This window comes from Sus scrofa, chromosome X (genome assembly GCF_054392235.1).
Source record: "Sus scrofa isolate SSC_HxYL_T2T_F1_AM1 chromosome X, Sscrofa_HxYL_maternal_Yorkshire_Landrace_v2.0, whole genome shotgun sequence".
Taxonomy (NCBI): Eukaryota; Metazoa; Chordata; class Mammalia; order Artiodactyla; family Suidae; genus Sus; species Sus scrofa.
Window position 1 is genome coordinate 102,803,563 of NC_139401.1, and position 18,809 is coordinate 102,822,371.

At 42.5% G+C, this 18,809-nt stretch overlaps 1 protein-coding gene across 7 annotated transcripts in view; it reads right to left on the reverse strand.

The window, feature by feature from the left end:
• Positions 1–5,538: 5,538 nt before the first annotated feature.
• The window catches only part of AMOT (angiomotin), a 65,868-nt gene continuing 52,597 nt past the window's right edge, over positions 5,539–18,809 (reverse strand). For all 7 annotated transcript variants that reach the window (XM_021080791.2, XM_005673837.4, XM_005673836.4 and 4 more), the window contains 4 exons: positions 12,657–12,779; positions 11,549–11,781; positions 9,708–10,400; positions 5,539–9,362 (listed from right to left, as the gene is read on the reverse strand). In XM_021080791.2, coding sequence (XP_020936450.1) covers positions 9,265–9,362; positions 9,708–10,400; positions 11,549–11,781; positions 12,657–12,779 — 1,147 coding nt within the window. In that variant the 3' untranslated portion in view covers positions 5,539–9,264. The remainder of the gene's footprint in view (positions 9,363–9,707; positions 10,401–11,548; positions 11,782–12,656; positions 12,780–18,809) is intronic.

Here is an 18,809-nt window from a genome sequence, read left to right on the forward strand (position 1 = left end):
AACTAGTATCCATGAGGATGTGCGTTCGATTCCTGGCCTCATTCAGTGGGTTAAGGATCCAGTGTTGCCGTGAGCTGTGGTGTCGGTCACAGATGTGGCTCGGATCTGGTGTTGCTGTGTCTGTGGTATAGACTGGCAGCTGTAGCTCCTCTGATTCAACCCCTAGCCTGGGAACTTCCATATGCCGCACATGCAGCTCTAAAAAAACAACAAAAAAATACATTTAGATTAACCATGCTGGGGGAAGACTACATTATCTTCCGATTCTCTAGCTAGGATAGGAAATGATATTACAAAACCATTGTCATATGAAGAAGCCAACAAAAACATGAAGCCAAGAGTGTAGGAAAAATGTATTATAGGGGTGTGCTGGGCAATTAATTAACAAAAAATATTCTGTTGTTTTTCTTTTTTATTGTTATATATGTGAGGTTTGTCAGCTTTAGAAATTTTGTGATTAGTTCTGATTTCTCATTCTAAATAAGTACTTTACCCTCTGGTTGTGTATTTATAATTTAAAAAATCCTTTTTCATAAAGAGGGTTTTCCAAATTGTCTAAATTTCAAAATGCACAAGATGTGGATTTGCCCCTGGGTGTGAAAAAAGAAAAGAGTTTTAAAAAGACATGTTAAAAAAATTTGGATCTCTTAAACTTTTGTTGTTGGGAAGAATACATATGTTATGTTCTTGTTGCACAACTAGTTTTTAACAACTGGCAAGTTACAAAAAAATGTCTTTTCCTTTTTCTCTCCTAGCTCTAGTTAGTCCCATGGGTTTCATCGTAGCTCAGCGAATGGCATCATTCTCTTGGCCTTGATTATTTCCCTTTTACCTTCCCTTGTTTGTGCCACTCAGCCCCCTACAACTGAATAAATGCGAATTACCATAGACTCATAGCTTGAAAGAAATTTAAACTATCCTACCTTCTCTATGTTTTGATCTTTGATTTTTCTGGGAAATTTATTCTTGTAGATGTGCCTTTTTGGAAGATGGCATGTATAGAAGGAGAATGAAATATGTATTGCCAAGATGGGAGAATAAAATGCCAAGTGTGGGCAGAACTGGCAGAAAAAAAAATTGAAGTTTGATAAATAGATTTTAGGCCTTTGGAATATTTTCAATATATTCAGATTTTAAAAGCTTTTATCTGTGCCACATGGCCAATTTTTGATCCATGCAAAAAAATCTATGACCTGAGAGGTCGTATTTAGTCCCATGGAATCAAGGAATATAAGACTCGAAAGGGACATTGGAAATTATAATCCAGTGGTCTCATATTATTGGAGCTAAATGAGCTGACCAAGATCATAAATATGGTTGTGGTTGTCTTAAAGACTATAAACCATGTAAACCAATAACAAAGGTAACCAATATGTCTTGTTTCCTCAGAGCACTAAATTCAACCACTTAAGAATTATATCTGAGGAGACTAGGTACCTACTGATAGATACTAAGAGTGAACAACACAGAGAAAATGGCTGCCTATTGAAGTAAGGGTGTGTGGTGATAGCTAATGTTCAAACTGGACTTAATCATTTAACTGTGTGCAGTTGAGAATCTTTTATGTAGCAGAGGAACTGAAGAGGGGGAGGGAAGTAAGATAAATGCCAGGAAATCCTCGGCCAGAGTTTTTCAAAGTATGTAGTCTCAGGACAAACTACATCAAAGTCTCCTGGGAAGCTTGTTAAATTGCAAATTCCTGGGTCTTATCCTAGAACTACAGGATTATTTCCCTGGAGGCAAAGCCAGGGAGTGTGCATTGAATAAACACCTGGCTGAGGAGATTCTGATACAGATGGTTTGGAAAAGACTTCAAGAGGTATTCTTCTAGGTTAATATCAGAGAGAATAATGATGCCATTGCAGTGGTGTGCTGTGAGCCTAAGAAAAAGAAGATACTCAGAATAAGGCACGATAAATGACCCTATTGGAGCAAGAGTTCAAGATATTTGGGTTTTAGTTTCAAATCCAGCAAATCCCCCCAAATGTGGGGTTAGTTGTTTAACTCTTGTGGTCTCATTCACTTTTTCTTTTTTTCTTTTCAGAGCTGCACTTGAGGCGTGTGGAAGTTCTCAGGCTAGGGGTTGAATTGGAGCTATAGCTGTGAGCTTACATCATAGCCACAACAATGACGATCTGAGCCATGTCTTCGACCTATACCACAGCTCACAGCAACACTGGATCCTTAACCGACTGAGCGAAGCCAGGGATTGAACCCTTGTCCTCATAGATATTAGTCAGGTTGTTGCCGCTGAGCCACAATGGGAAGTCCTCATTCACTTTGCAGTGGGAATTTTTGAAAGATTTTAAGCAGGGGAATGACATGATATGAATTATATTTGTTGCTGAATAAATATAAATATTTGTTGCTAAATAGATATAAAAAAAGGAAAAGAGTGGGCATGGCAGATCAGTTAATACTATTGAAATAGTCTAGGTGAAAGATAATGAGAGCCTAAAATAGGTTGTTGGTGGTAGAATTGGAGACTATTGAATGGATTTTGTGATTTATTTTGTTAGGATCAGTGATAGATTGGACATCATCTACGAGGAAGAAGGGGGTGTCAAGCATGACTCATGAGTTGCTGGCTTGTGATGAGTGATTGTGGTTTTAAGGGTATGAATGATCTGAATGTTCAGGTGATTTGAGTGTGAGGTTCAGATCAGGTAGGTCAGGGCTAAAAGTTGAGGAAATAGGGGCATCAAAGGACTTTGAGGGCTCTGGGAAGTCAAAGGGAAGATATATAAAGTGGGAGTAGGAGAACCAGGAGGATGGGAGACTGTGGTCAGAGTGGGCTTCTGGGGCATGTGATCTCCACGGTGGAAGAGTTCTGCACGATGCCAAGGTTCGGGTCAGCCAGGGAAACGAACATGGAGGTATGTGGGGCTGGAGAGGGCAATGAAGCTGATAGGCCAAGATGGTAACCGTGTCTTTGAACCTGGAGAGGAAAACTGTGACCCAGGGAGCCAAATCATTAGTGTGCTTAGGAGAGTGACCAAATTGGTAGATAAGAGTAAACAAGGAATAGTTGGATGACAAGGACTTTTAAGGAGCTGGAGCTTTTTATATGGCTTAGAGGAGGAATGATAGCTTGGAAACTTCATTGGAGTTTCTTTAGAGAACATATCTTCCCCTTTGATATGTGAATTGTGGGAGAATGAACCTCTCCATTTTTGAGATTAAGTTTTAATTTAGGGCAGGAGAACTGGTATCAAACCAAGACGTTTTGTAAGCGATGAAGCACAAAGATGATATCATTTTGTTGTGTTGGTGGGTTGTTCATTTTCGTTCCTGGAGTAGCCTTCACATTTTTCATTAATAAAAATGTCATCTTTATGCATACAAAAGTATTCTGGGATGAAATGCTATTATGTCTGGGATGTGCTTCAAAATAACATAGGGTGGATGGGTGGTGGTGATAAATGAGGCAAGATTTGGTGTGTGTTGGTAACTGGTACAGCCCGGTCATGGACACACAGAAGTGCCTTAGAGTGTTCTGTATTTGTGCAAGTTTGAATTTTTCTTTGATGGAAAGTTAAGTAAACCATTTCATCTTTATAGATTCAGCCTATCATTTTGACCAGCATCTTTTTATATTCTCACTTTGTGAAGCACTCTTATCCTCTCTCCAAGAGGTCTGCGGGGATAAGTATTTATCCCTATTTTACTGATAAACGTCTCTGATCCCGTTAAGAGATCTGTACAAAGGTAAACATCTGTTTTGCGGCACATTTGGACCTAGAACTCCATGTTCTTTCAACTTCTGGACCAGAATGTCCTATTGAGTTTTTAAGTTGCCATTAAGAAGTCGTTAAAATTCAGAGTAGTTCTCTAGAGACTTTGATCTTGGAAACATAGTTTTCATTCTGTTGCAGGTCTGACCAAGTGAGATTTCCTTCGCACAAGCTCTTTCTCTTGCCTGGCATTTTGTCCCCATCTCCTAGTACACCAGGTTAATACCTGTACAGCCTTCAAAGCTCAATGTGGTTCTTCCCACACGCATCCAACTCTCTGTTCCATTCCCGAAATCACTCCCTTCTTTGCACCATTTCCGTATCCTGTTTGAACTTCTTCCATTTCACGTATCACAGTGGATTGTAAATATGTGTATGTGCATGTGCGGTTTTCTCTAAGAAACTACAATTAGGGACTGTATTTTTTGGAACTTTGGGGCCTCATACACAAGGGAAACATCTAATATGTAGTCATTCAACAATTCCCCTGTGCCTAAAGCTAAGGGTAGAGGCAACAGACAAATGAAAAAGAGTGGGAGCCAAAATAAATAGCCTGGGCTTGGCCAGTTTGGGCATCTGAGGAGTGAGGTACTTGGATGTGGTATGCAATTTTAAAGTTGTAGAGAACATATTTCTTTTTGGAAACTAAGTCCTGTCATTCAGGGGACTTCGCTCCAACTATCAGGGTGACCTCCAAGCAATGTAGAAACGATTCTAAGACCAAATCACTTATACATTTTTCTCCTCCAGTAAAAACCTTTCCGCAGGATAAGATGGAGGCGAAGGTGAGAAGCAGGGGGTGTTTTTTTTTTTTTTTTCCTGCAATGTGTAACTCATACAGACTGAGTAGATCACTAATCATGGTAGGGGTGGCCCACAGGATGGGAGGCGCAGTACCATAGAGATAATAAGATTGATTATAATACTGCATAACATATAGAAATTTTCCTACAATGTGACCTTAGTCACTTTTAAAGGGACACTTGCTTTTTCTCTCCACAAATGACTGCTCATTAAGAACTAGGCACAGTATATTCCTGAAAGGAATGCTCCACAAAGTTTTGTAAAAAGGTGAAGTTAATACTATCTCCTTTGCCCTGAAAAAGAGGACTGGGCTTTCACGCATATAGTTATCAAAGCACTCATCATAAATATGGAGGGAACGTAGCACAGCTTAAAAAAAAAATCGAATTTAGAATTGAATGCATTCTATACCCCCTTCCCATCTCTTTTGCAACACCCATCAAGCCCAATTTCACTGTGAAAGTGTCATTTCAAAGCCTGTGGGGATCTTATCCTCCCGGGTCAGACTGGGACTCAGTGGTAAACAGGAGGCACAGAGAGGGCAGTGTAAAGGCAGCTTTAACATTTTCAGTGAAAAGAGCCAACTTGTTTGTGGTTTTGATTTGCTTTTAATAACAAGCTCCTTCAACCAAAACTGATGAATTGGCATAAGAACAAGGGTACAAAAGGAACATCAAGAAGCCTTCCAAAATCCTAACCAAAGGATGAATTCTCTGCTTTGGGTGGCCATCGTTTTATCCCTTGGAACCAGGAGATAAAAAGATGCAAAGCTTTTAATATATGCTGCCTGAATATATAAAGGAACCGATTAGACCATGCGGCCCACGGTGGTGTTATCTTAATACTTTATAATCACATTCCATACTTTAAGCAAATGCAAATTCTGCCACATGCTGCCCTTGAAAGGCAATTTCACCACATACTAAATTGAAAGTAATCACTGATACAGCGCAAATAAAGCCTCCGTTGGGTAAACACCAAAGCATTTTCCACACAGTACTGCATTTTAAAATAGCTAACTTTATTGTCAGTGAAAAGATAGGCACAAAGTGGATTCAAACCTGCTTAACTTTATTGGAACTAGCTCAGTTGATTACAGAATGGGGGGGTCTCAATCATTATGGGGCCACATACACTTTAACCCAAAGGTGATTCCTGCCTAGCCTTCTACCAACCCCAGCTATCCATTTTACAAACATGCCATCAATCACAAGGGAGGCCAGAAGGAGGTTTGATGGCTCCATGTAAACCATCGTTGCTACCAGAAAAAGATAAACAAACTCCCAACACTTGTCCAACTGATGATGGATGGTACATGGAAGATAGATTTCTAAGGATCATGGCGGGCTGACATTGGTGGCAATTAGCCCGTAGCTGATGTCTTCCTTTGAAAACATGTTCAGTAAGAATGCACACATTTTAAGTAACACATTCCATATGTGAATGAGCAATAGAGATAACAGGAGATTGTATGGCTAACAGACATGAGAATATAATTTATAAAAGTTAGTGCATACGTATACACTTTAAGCTGCCGCATTATGAGTGATTAGGCTCTTCATAAAAAGTAGTCTGCACAATCAGTCTGTTCATTTTCCAACTGCTGTCTCCACTCAACTGTGTAACAAGAAAAAGAGAGCATGACAGGTCTCTTGGTGTGTTTCCTATGGCAGATGACGGCAGTATTTCAGGTTCCTACTATCCTGTCATCCTGAAGCTCAAAAGCAGCATTGAAAACAAATCCTTCATTAAAACAACAATCAAGATACATGACCTTAAAAGAAAGCTCAAGCTAGTTTTATTTAATAAAAAATTGTTAATAGGAATTTTATATCAAGTAAAGTTTGTTCTAATGAAGGTTTTCTGTACATGGGACAATGGTGTTCAACTGACTTAGAAGGTCCCCAGAGACCACCAGGCAGTACGAGTTAAGACAAGTTCACCCTCCTGTCCTGAGGTGCCAGTAAAATGCATAGATAGGTGGGAGTCCAGAAAGATTCCCCCAAATGTTACATCCACACAATCATGAAAAGGTGGCTAACTCAAGATTTCCCCCATAAACCTGAATTTTTTAAATGACATCTATTAGAGATTTTCTGAAAAGGCTGAATCTGTCGTCCTCGTAAACATAATACACTGACATGGACTTCTTCCATCTCTGAGATGTACCATATTATTTTAGCAAATTACCTGGGATCAAAAATTGAGCCTAAAAGGACTCCCTCTGATGTGAAGGGAAAGAGAAGCTGTAGAAAGTTCAAAATAGTACTTGACCAAGAACTTCTTCCTTTTCCCAAAATATGAGTCTAAAGAGATGGCTGCCACACGGTGTGGAATGTATGACATTTGTCACCTTACAGATTGTGATTAAAATGATGCCTCCTAGAGCTAGCAAAAATTACGGCTGTGTGTTATAACCATGAAAGGAGTCGATGAAAGGTTTTAGTTTATTTTTAAAAATTTATTTGGATAGAAAGTAGCAGTCCTGGATTTGCTACTTGTTGCTTCTATTATTTGAGCGTTTCTTTCCCTATGAGTGAAGGGTAGTATGAGTATTAACACCAATGTACTTTTAAACTTTTTTTTATTACTCAAATGAATTTATCACATCTGTATGTACTTTTAATTTCTATTTGATATTCACTTGATGACTGAGGACTAATGTGTAGGATGATCACTTCATTAGCAGAAATGTCAGGGCTGGCTGAAAAATCCTATCACCCTCCCTCCTGTCTCTCCCCTACCACATACAAAATAATTCTTTTTTAGGAACAACATTAAAATACTGTTACATATGCCATTCCTATACTCACAGAGGAACTGTGTAAGATGATCCAGGACAGCCAATCCCATAGCAAGAGAAGAAGTAAGACTGATTTCTTAGGGGGATGGTTCATGTGACTCAGTGTTGAAATAAGGATCAGGAAAGGGAAAACCTTGCAAAAGGCACTGCAGGAGAGGCAGATAGGAATTCAAAACCCTGGACAAACTATGCAAGCCAGGGGCATTTTCCAAAATGCATGTGCCCTGGGCCATGTCGCTGTCTTTTCTTAACATAGGGCTTTTTGTATATAAGGGTTTCCCAAAATAAGCATGGTAACTGGCAGAGCGGAACGCTGTGCTGTGTGATCTGGAAAAAGTCATTCAACCTCTCTGGGTCTCAGATTCCTCATTACTAAAATGAGGGAGTCGGGCTATATTGCTAAAGTTCCTTCCAGCCACTATGCCTCACAACGTCATATATCAGGCCTAAGATCCTATTAATCTGGTTTCTAACTAACACATCCCCAAACCTCTACCCCCCACCCTCACCTAACACCCCCCCAACTCCCCTCACCCCCCCATACCCCTGAAAACTTATCTTAATGACATTATCTGTGGATTTGTCACCTTAAGGAAGGGCAGAGAGGTGACACAGGGCAGAGACCTGTGGCAACAGGCAGCCCTTCTGTGTCCCTAGAGGCAGCCCTAAGGCTTGGGGCCCTGGCCTCCTTGGTCCCTGCCCACATGCGCATTTCCTGCTGCTCTCCAAAGGTATTCCCAGATGGAGTCACTGGCAGTGAGAAGAGGTAGCTGAGGATACTGCTGCAGCCCCCCTCCCCTGACCGCAGCATAGTACTTTGGGCTTCTGATGCTCTTCCCTTGGAGGTGATAGTCAACTATGCTTTTGAAGAATTTGGGAAAGACAACATGAGTTATTTCAAAGTAGTCACCAGAAATGCAAAGCATTCAACCCGTCAACAGAAATGCTTCCTCATCTGGCAAATGACTGGCAATTTGAGACGGGTGACACAACCAGTGAATCTGTGCTGGAGAAAAAATAAACACTAAGCAGATTGGTCTCGGGAAAGGCAAGTAAGCTGTGCTCCTGGCTACACACAGACCACACCAGTCTGCATACAGCACCTCATGCAACTCTCCATCAAGGCCTCTGATGGTCTAACTCCCTAAGAGAGAAGAAGTTGTGTATCACTCAGCTAATTTACTCTCCTAGCATCTGAAAGCAATATATTAATTATCCCAATGCATAAATTACTCCAGAGTATATATATGAATGTATGAACCTCCATGAGGGAACCAAAAGAATCCACTTCCAAAGCACCGCTGAAATAAAGAAAAACACACTCTCCTGGCCCAGGGTAGCTGGGAAATTGGGAGGGAAAATTAGCTCCAGCACCCTTCCATACCCCAATACTCCCTACCTTTTCTCCAGTTTATGGAGCTCCTAAAGCTATTCCTTTTCGTGAGCCCGAGGCGAGAGCTCTCTCTGGATGCTGCCTATATGGTTACTATACAAAACAGCACACACCCACATTCTTTCTGGCTTCCCACTTCCGAACTACATGTTACACACTGTCTTCTGAACATGCTGTGCTCTTCGAATCAAAGAATGATCTGGAATATGGAAATGCTCAACAAATTTCAGCACATTGAAAACATTGATGTCTACCCAGCTAGAAACAGTCCCAGTATTTGGAGAAATCCGAACAAGAGACTCTAGAGCACATTCTGATTGATCTGGCTTCCGAGGTACTCTCTAAGTGTACCAGAACAGACTGGAGTTCGTATGGTATTACCTAAGTACTATGTTGTTTCAATAAAAAGTCCCATTAAAAAAAAACATTCCCCCCCAACCCTTGTCCTGACCCTCAAAAGAAGAACAAACAAAAGGGAAAAATGATTAAAAACATTCTTGCTGATACACTGCAGCTCTGGATTAGGCCGTTTAGATGAGATATTCCACCATCTCTGCATCAGGCTCTTGTCCCAGGATCTGAATGGGAGCTTTTCTTTCCAGAGTATTGCAGTGGAAAACAGGGCCATCTAAATGGAAATAAGGGGTTAGAAAACACTTAGGTGAAAACTCAAATTGCAGAAATGGCTTTAGAGCTCACATCAAGCCAATGGCAAAGTGAGATCTGCCTGCTACCCACCCCCTGCTTCTTGTTCACCTGAGCATTTACTACTGAGAGAATGGCCTTGACTCAGCCCGTTCCTATCCTGGAGAAGTCATTTACAGACTCTCTGCCCTTATCTCTTCTGATTAATCCGCTTTAGAACTTGAGAAGGCCCAACTAAATGACCAACTGAGCCTAAAGAGCAGCGGCCAACACACACATCTGTAATTGAGGGCAAAGCCCACAGCTACCAGATGGAGAGAATTATTACCTGTTTTATCTGGATTGCAGCTCAAACTTGGTACAGGCGAACGACGTGGTCCAGAACCGGGAGCTGGACTTGCAGGAGCCTCAGCCTGAGCCAAAGCTGGAGTTGAAGCTGGAGCTGGAGGAGCAGCCGCAGCCGGAGCCGGAGCTGGTGCCTGAGTCTGAGCCGGAGCAGAAACCTGAGCCGTTGCTGGAGCCGGAACCGGAGTTGGAGCTGGAGCTAGAACCGGAGCCGGAGCAGCTGGAGCAACCTGAACAGCAGCAGCAGCAGGAGCAACAACAGCAGCAGCAACAGCAGAGGCAGCAGCTGGAATCGGAGCAGCAGCAGCTGGAGAAACAGCAGCGGCAAGAGCAGCAGCAGCAGTTGCTGGAGATGGGGTGGCAGCAGTTGGAGCAGCGGCAGCCACAGCCACTGGAGCAGCAGCTACCATGGTGGTGGTGTTGGTGGCAGCGGTGGCAGTGTTGGTGGCAGTGGCGGCAGTGATGGCAGCAGCAGTGGCGGCAGCAGCAACTGGAGCAGGAACAGAGATTGGAGCGACAGCTGCGGTTTTGTTGGGTTCCGTTCCCCGTTCCGTTTGGGTGCTGCAGTCCCGGCTGCCAGTCTTGGAGTGAGCTGAGAGCAGGGGAGTGGAAGGCGGCACAGGCGAAGGCGTGGAAGGTACAGACTCGGCACGGTAGTCTCCACCCAGGAGGATACCTACCAAGGAAGGAAGGAAGGAGGTTAGGACACTATAGGCTATTCCAATACAGACATCTGATTACCTCTTCTTCCTCTCGGGAGGTTCACGATAAATATGAATGGTTCCAAATTCTTTACTTTTGCCTCCGGGGAACCCAGGAATCAGTCCGCCAGGCACCTCCCACCATGGCTAAAAGCTTCTTTCAGGACTTGGCAGATCCCTTCTGGTTTTCATTCTCCAACCTCCCACCACAACGTATTAAACCTTTAAACGTCCTGCGTATCTGTTTTGATTTATTTTTCCAATGGTGATTGATTTCCAACGAGCTGTCAGAATGCTTCTACTCAGTTCCACTTCTAACCGACACCATCCATTACCAGACAGCTGGAAGGGATCAGGGCAAGAAGCCTGTGGTTGCAGATGAGTGTGATAATAATTGCGTGATCTAAAGTTCTAATCATGACCATGGTGACCTAAACACCTACTTTAACCAAAGGACACGGTAAGTGTCAGAGGACCGAAAAGGGTATTAAGAGCAGGAAAAAGAGCTACAGTGAAAATGTAGATAGCTTGTTTTCTCAGGCTCTAAAAATGTGCTTCATGGTATCCACAAAACTTCTGGGGTTTTGATTACAGGGGAAGGAATGGACAGGAATGAAGTGAAAGAGTACATTCTGTTCTCATCTCAGAACATTCTGGTAACAAACCTGCTACCCAGCTTCATTGAGCTTAACTAGAACTCCGCGTCCTCCTATCTTATGGGCAGAAAGAACCCAGAAAAGGCTGGAATACTGAAATTTTGAATGACACAAAGGCCACATGGGCTTTGAACAAAGACAAAAGGTCCTGCATGGCAAAAGCCAAAGATGAGAATTTTTAAGAGGAAACTGAAGTTATCTTCCTTCCCACACAAATATAACTCAGGATTTTTATCTTCTAAGGCCTTGGATTCAACCAATATTCTCTCAGGGAGACTTTACAGTGTGGAAGGGCTGCTAAATATGCAGCCAACCTCTCGGGGTGGGGGGGTGTCAAATACCCAACCTGTTATATCTTCCTCTCTAGAGTTAGGACCATCGCTCCTTTTCACTGCCACATGGGCAAGCATCTTTAGTCAAGGTTCCTTAAACGTGTCACTTTGATCTTCCTTATTTACTATCATTACCTAAGCTCCCCTTCCAGCTCTTGTCATCCCGCTTCTCCTCCATGATGGGGGTGCCGGTCAAGGTGGAAGAGTGGGAGAGCAAGCCTGATCCAGCATTGGAAATGGACATCAGAGACTTTGCTGGCCGCATGGATGACAGCTGCTCTGTCTTACTCGGCTCCTTCCGGGAACGCTGCTGGAGTACTTTGATCATGGCATCCTTCTCAATAATCTGGGCATGGAGGGTCTTGATCCTAAGAGCCAAAAGCAAAGAACATATAAAACCCTGTGGCTACCTCCAGGTTCTGGGCTCACTACTTGCATGGATTTGAGCTCCCATTATCTTTTTGACTGAAGGATGGTCTTGTTGAGCCTTTTTTTTTTTTTTTTTGTATAACATATCTTTGTAGTTCATTTTATTTTATTTTTTACTTTTCTTGTATTTTATTTTTTTATTTTTTTATTTCGTTACTTTTGAGTTGCAAGACCTGAGACAGGGTGCAACAATTTCTAATGCCTTTTATACACCCAAATGGGCACAGTGGAGGATCCAAGAGTCGCTTAAACTTTAGGCCATCCAAGCAGTGCATCAGTGAAAGAAAGGCTGTGTGTGAGAAAGTAAACTGATGTAGTGGGACCATAGCGAAGAATCTAAGTCAATGGAAATGATGAGTCCATGAGAAGATGAGAACTTCTAAGAATGGGCTGCAACTTGGCTAATAAGTAAATGATAATGAGTTCCTAAGAGACATCACATCAGATGCCCTGGCTCCCAGTTTGAGTGGATGTTCTTTTACTGAGCACTCTGCTATAGCACAGAGTTGAGGTGCAATGCTAGAAAGAATACCCCAGAGCGCAAATGCCAACAATTCAGATGCTGGATAGAATACAATTACTGAGGCCCATGGGAAAAGCAATGTTACTTGGCATTCCACAGTTAGTGGGAATGAGCGAGGTAAAGGAGACTGCATCTCAAATCCTAAGTAAAATGCTGGCAAGGGTGCAGAGGTTGGGGGAGGCTACATTATCAGGTGTCCCTGTGAAGGAAGATGCTCTGCCCTTCCCTACCGGCCTATCTGGTCTCCATACCAACTTCTCAGATCTTTCAGGGTCTAGATCAACATTTTACCTGCCCTCCATGTCAAGGCAACGCTTATTGGCCATCAAGATTTCTTCTTCCTCCTTCTGGATTCGAGCTTCTAGAGCTGTGTCATAGCTGGTGTTAGGAGAGTGGCTGATGACTGTTGTGTCCCTGGGCAAGAAAAAGGCAGTGATGATGACAGGAGGGCAACAAAATCGATGAATCCTATCTCCCTCCTAAGTCAAAGGTACTGCTGGAAAGCCTTGCATTGAAATCAAACTTCGGACACCCTCCCCAAATCTTCTGGCATACCGTCCCTTCAAGTCTTTAGATCATGACCAGGCAATAGGAAGACATTTATATTTCTACTTCATATTATTATTTATATTACATATGAGATACTCCCACTTTATTCTCATAACAGTCACGAAGGGGAAAAGGCTAGATGCTGAAGGAAGTAGAGATGGTACTCAATAGCGACTGCTACATTTAGTAACAGTAATGCCACCTAAGTGCCAGAAACAAACTCTAGATATGTCAACAGCGAAGTTCAGGTAGGGCAGGGGGAGCTGAGTGAGGAGCAGGGCCTTTGAGTCAGTGCCACTTGATTCCTATCTAAGCTACATCTTATACACTCTAGTGCCAAATCAACGAGTCTCCCCAGGTGACTATTCTTTTGCCAAAGTCTCAACTGCATGAGGGACCATCTTGTTCCATCTGAAAGTATCTCAGGCCATTAATTCAAAGAGTAATTAATTGAAAGTATGTGTGTGTTTGTGCATGTGCACAGGCGGTGGTGGGGAGGGAAGCGAAGAGAAGCAAGCAGAGGAAGGGAGAGGGTCTAACGCATGGGCAAGGCTGGTGTTTAAGCAGCACAAGTCAAAAACATATGGGAACCCGGAGTGCCTGTTGTGGCACAGTGGTTAACGAATCCGACTAGGAACCATGAGGTTGCGGGTTTGATCCCTGCCCTTGCTCAGTGGGTTGAGGATCTGGCGTTGCCCTGAGCTGTGATGTAGGTCACAGACATGGCTGGGATCCTGCGTTGCTGTGGCTGTGGTGTAGGCCGGTGGCTGCAGCTCCGATTGGACCCCTAGCCTGGGAACATCCATATGCGGTGGGAGCCGCCCAAGAAATGGCAAAAAGACAAAAATAATAATAATAATAATAATAATGGGAATCCTAAATCCTCTTGATAAGTGATGCCATGCATCTTTCTTTAGTTCATTTGGAACGAGTAATAGAGAAAAGAGGGAAAAGAATGAAGAAAACTGGATCTTATTTGAGTACCTTGGAGGGAAAGAAAAAGGGATCAGGGATAATATTGATGTAATTATATGGGTCTGAAAGAAAACCAGACAATAAGCTGAGAAAACAATGAACCAGCACTGTGGCGTAATATTTCCTCTGAGAACAAGGATCTGCAGGACAACTCCAGGCATCTTTTCTGCTAGCAGCTGGCTATACTCTGTTAGCTTAGAGACTGTAATCAGTACATAGGGCAATGAAGGGGCAGGGGGATGAAGAGGCAAAACGTCGGCATTAAAGGTAGGGAATTTGGGTGTGCTTCTGCAAAACTACTGTTCTTCCAAATGCTTGCACTTTACATGCAAGGCAGAAACAATTTATTTGAATGGTGAAATAAGTGGAGACCAAAACGGTATGGGACCACAGTGGCTTTCATCATTTGCTAAATTCAAATATTTTAGCATCTGGGAATTCTACCCTCTTTCTAGTACAGCTCACTCGATTATAGTCCTACTAGGAACGGCCCCTGTGCTCCAAAGTAATCAAGATGCAGCAGCATATTGTGTAGTGTTGAGAGCACAGACCCTGACTTTAGATCACAGCAGGGCCAAGTTCCTCTTTCCTCAGTACTCTGCCACTACCAAATTCTATGAGCCCAGGAATTAGGTTAACTGCTCTAAGCCACAGTCTCCTTGTTTGCAAAACTGAGATAATAATTTTATCTCATGGGATTTGGGGGAGGATAAAATAAAAGTGTGCATGTAAAACATACAGGGCCAGGCAAAGCAGAAACACTCGACAAAGTTATCTGTTATTGAGAGAAAAGTGTAGGCAGAAGGAGAATAACAAACAAAAGAGTATGAACCAAGTGAATCCCAGCCCTTGGAATGACCTGGAGGCAATTCCTGCAGTGCACAGTTCCAATGTGATGGTAGAGACTTCAGAGCCAGGCCTCTTTTTAAAAGTGCACAGTGTCTGTGGACACTGGGGACTTGAGCGTACGGTTTGTCACTGGGGGAGCCAGTGCTGGCTTACTGCCACTTTCATTGCATAAAAGACCATTTTGGGGACACAGAGCTCTGCCAGCTAATTGATATGGACACTGTGAACTCCTCAGGAATGGAGCCTGAAAATGTGGGGCACTTAGTGAATTCCTCCAGAGCTGCCAGGACAGCCTTCAACATCAATCTTCTTCTAGAAGACTTAAGCAAAAGCAAGAAAGGACAGCATTTGTAGGAGTAACTTGACCTGCTAACTTCCAATACTCAGAGACTATCCTTAAGCACATCTGTGGGGAGATGATGGACTTGAAATTGTAACCTACAGACCCCCAAACCGTATATCCCTGAAATTACTGTCCTATGTCTTTTTTTTTTTTTTTTTTTTTTTTTTTTAGGGCTGTACTTGTGGCATATGGAAGTTCCCAGGCTAGGGGTTGAATCAGAGCTGCAGTTGCCAAGCTACACCACAGCCATGGCAAGACTAGATCTGAGCTGCATCTGTGACCTATACTACAGCTTGTAGCAATGCTGGGTTAACCCACTGAGTGAGGCCAGGGATAGAGCCTGAGTCCTCATGGATACTAGTCAGGTTCTTAACCTGCTGAGCCACAATGAGAAGTCCTCAAATTCTTTTTTTTTTTTCCTTTCTTTTTCATTTTTTTTTTTTTTAAATTTAGTACCACACTCATGGTATATGGAGGTTCCTAGGCTAGGGGTCAAATCGGAGCTTCAGCTGCTGGCCTCTACCACATGACAATGCTGGATCCTTAACACACTGAGCAGGGCCAGGAATTGAACCCACAGCCCCATGGCTACTAGCCGGGTTCATTACCACTGAGCCACAACAGGAACTCCTCCTCAAATTCTTTTTTTTTTTTTTTTTTTGCTATTTCTTGGGCCGCTCCTGCGGCATATGGAGGTTCCCAGGCTAGGGGTCCAATCGGAGCTGTAGCTGCCAGCCTACGCCAGAGCCACAGCAACGCGGGATCCGAGCCGCGTCTGCAACCTACACCACAGCTCATGGCAACGCCGGATCCTTAACCCACTGAGCAAGGGCAGGGATCGAACCCGCAACCTCATGGTTCTTAGTCGGATTCGTTAACCACTGCGCCACGACGGGAACTCCTCCTCCTCAAATTCTTAAGGAAACAATTTCTGGCAACTATCCCTCTTGTCATCTTCCCTTGTCTTCCTCTGTGTGACAAAGTTATCCCTGTCACATTACTTACACTGCTTTCTAGAATGTCACCCATGACCTCCTAATTAAAACATCTAGCCGCCTTTTAAACTTCAAGGCCATCTTTTCCTATCAGTAGCACCCCTTTGTTTACTTAACATGTGAATTAGACCACGAGTGGAGCACAGCGTTTGAAGTTCCTGGGAGGCAGGAGAGTGGATGGACAATGGATAAGACTAGCCCCCGATTGCAGAGAACTTGCAAGAGGAGAAAAAGAAAGTAGATAATTAACTATTACAGACATGAGTTTGGACTTTATTCCAGCAGACACTGAAGATTATTAGAGCTTTTCAAGGGGGAATGAAATGATCCAAGCTGTGTTTTAGGAAGATCGTATTATCTCTGTTAAAATGTGATGGAGGGATTAGAGGAACCATATGCGGGAACCAGGCAGAACACTCAGAAAGTTTATAAGCCTGACAAGAGATATCGAAAACAGGGTCTGGTGAAGTGGCAAGGGAAATGGAAACAGGCTACAGGAGGTAGAATTGCTAGAACTTGGAGACTATTTAAATGTGGGTGTTAGGGAGAGGGAAGAATGAATGAGGACTTTGTTGTTTCTAATTCCTACTGCTCCTTTTCTGTGATAGGAAACCAGGGAAAACTTTTTTTGGGGGGGTGGGCGGAACTCTATAATAGGTTTTGACTTTAGCTACAGTGGAGTTAAAGCGTTTTGGGTTTTTTTTTGCTTTTTAGGGCTGCACCCGCAGCATATGGAAGTTCCCAGGCTAGGGGTCCAATCAGAGCTGTTGCTGCCAGCCTACACCACAGCCACAGCAACGCCGGATCCTCGACCCACTGAGTGAGGCCAGGGATTGAACCCACATCCTCATGGATACTAGCCAGATTCGTTTCCAGTGCGCCACCACAGGAACTGCTAAAGTGTTTTATGAATAGCCATATGACAGTAGCCAACAAGTTGTTGAAAATTCTAACTTTAACTTCAGAGATGTCAGAGATACTATTTGAGGCTATAGGAGAGAACAAGATAACTAAGACAGAGGATAGGATGAGAAGAAAATTGAGAACAGAACCTGAGAAAGACCCCTGCAGCGAAAGACTAGGCAGACACATGTAACGTATGTGACCGGCTTCTACCTTCTGCTTTTCTTTACTTCCTTTTCTCCCAGATTTTCTTTTCCTAAATAAAAATGAAGCATTTGCACATCCAGAGAAAGGTAATAACCTGATTCAGTAAGTACAAAGTAAGAAGTTACATGGTCGATCAGCTGTGTTATCTTTTTAGCTTTTTGCTGCTAATCAGAAATAAATCACCATTTGTGAACTGAAACTAAAAATAATGCGCATTGCCAAATCGTTCTACTAAGATGAACTCCTGCTTGGTAGTAACTTCCCTCATCTACGTTAAGCATCTAGAGAGGAATCTCAAGGAGCTCAATAACAGGAAGTTATAATATAGGCCATGTTATTGTGATTAAAAGCAACTACATAATACTCAATTACTACCTCTTAAACAGGTAATAATCCCTATTTTACCATCTTTGAAATCATCCTATCTGGGAGGCAGCAGAGTATCATGGTTAAGGTGTCAAAAATATATATTTAAGTCCAGGTTCTTCTGCTCTTAGTAGCTGTGTGAATTATTTAACCTGTCTGTGCCTCAGTTTCCTCATCTGTAGAATGGGTACTAGTTCTTATCTCAAAAAATTATTGTGAAGACAAGCAATAATTGTAAAGTGCTTAGAAGAGTGCCTTATATGGTAAACTACATGAGATTCTTGAATTGACAGCTTTCCCTTTAACAAGAAGTGTTTCATAGAATGAGAGCGCTGAAATGGGTATAAACAGATTACCTATGCCTTCTTCCCTCAGAAAAGACAGATGTCTCTTCTTATATTAAAAATCCGTATTATTCACAATGGCCAAGCACTGGAAACAATCCAACTATCCATCATCAAGTGAATGCATAAACTGTGGTACATCCATGCTATGGAACACTATTCAGTAATTAAAAGGGTATAGACTATTGATGTACACATTAACTTAGAGGAAGCTCAAAATCATCACGCTGAGGAAAAGAAATCAAACAAAAAGAGTATGTATTATACAGCTCTTTTTATATGATGTTCTAGAAAAGGCAAAATTACCATGACAAAAACCAGATGTTGTCTGGGGCCAGGCATGGGAGGAAGGGATGGAGTTACCCCTTGATTGTGGTGGTGGCGACATTATTGTATACAATTACTGACATTCGTCAAATCATACACTTGAAAGAGGGGGTTTTTAAGTAGGTGAATGATACTTCAATTGAAAAAAATCCTTCAACTGCCAATGATACAACTCAAGCAACATTTCCTAATTGTGCAATCTATTATCTGCCTATGAGCTATTGCATTAGGAATAAATTAAGTTTGGGATAGTAGCAGGAAGACAGGCTGTTAAAATGTGTGCTAGACTTAGGGATTTAAGTTATTGAGTTAGAAATCTTTTCCCTCCTTCTTTTACTTCTTCCTTTTTCCTTCTTTTTTTTTTCTTCCTTCATTACTCAAATATATGTTGAGGATTTTCCATCTGCAGCAAAGATCCTTGGTGCTTAAAACTTATTTTGGAAGAAAATAGAATATAAAGCTTATACTACAGAAAAGGGCAAAGAGCAGAACCTTGGTCAATGCATTTAGGGTTGGGAGGAGGAAAGTGAATCACTGGACCAAAAAGCAATGCCAAGAGAAGGAAAGGCAGAAGAGCCTACAGGTT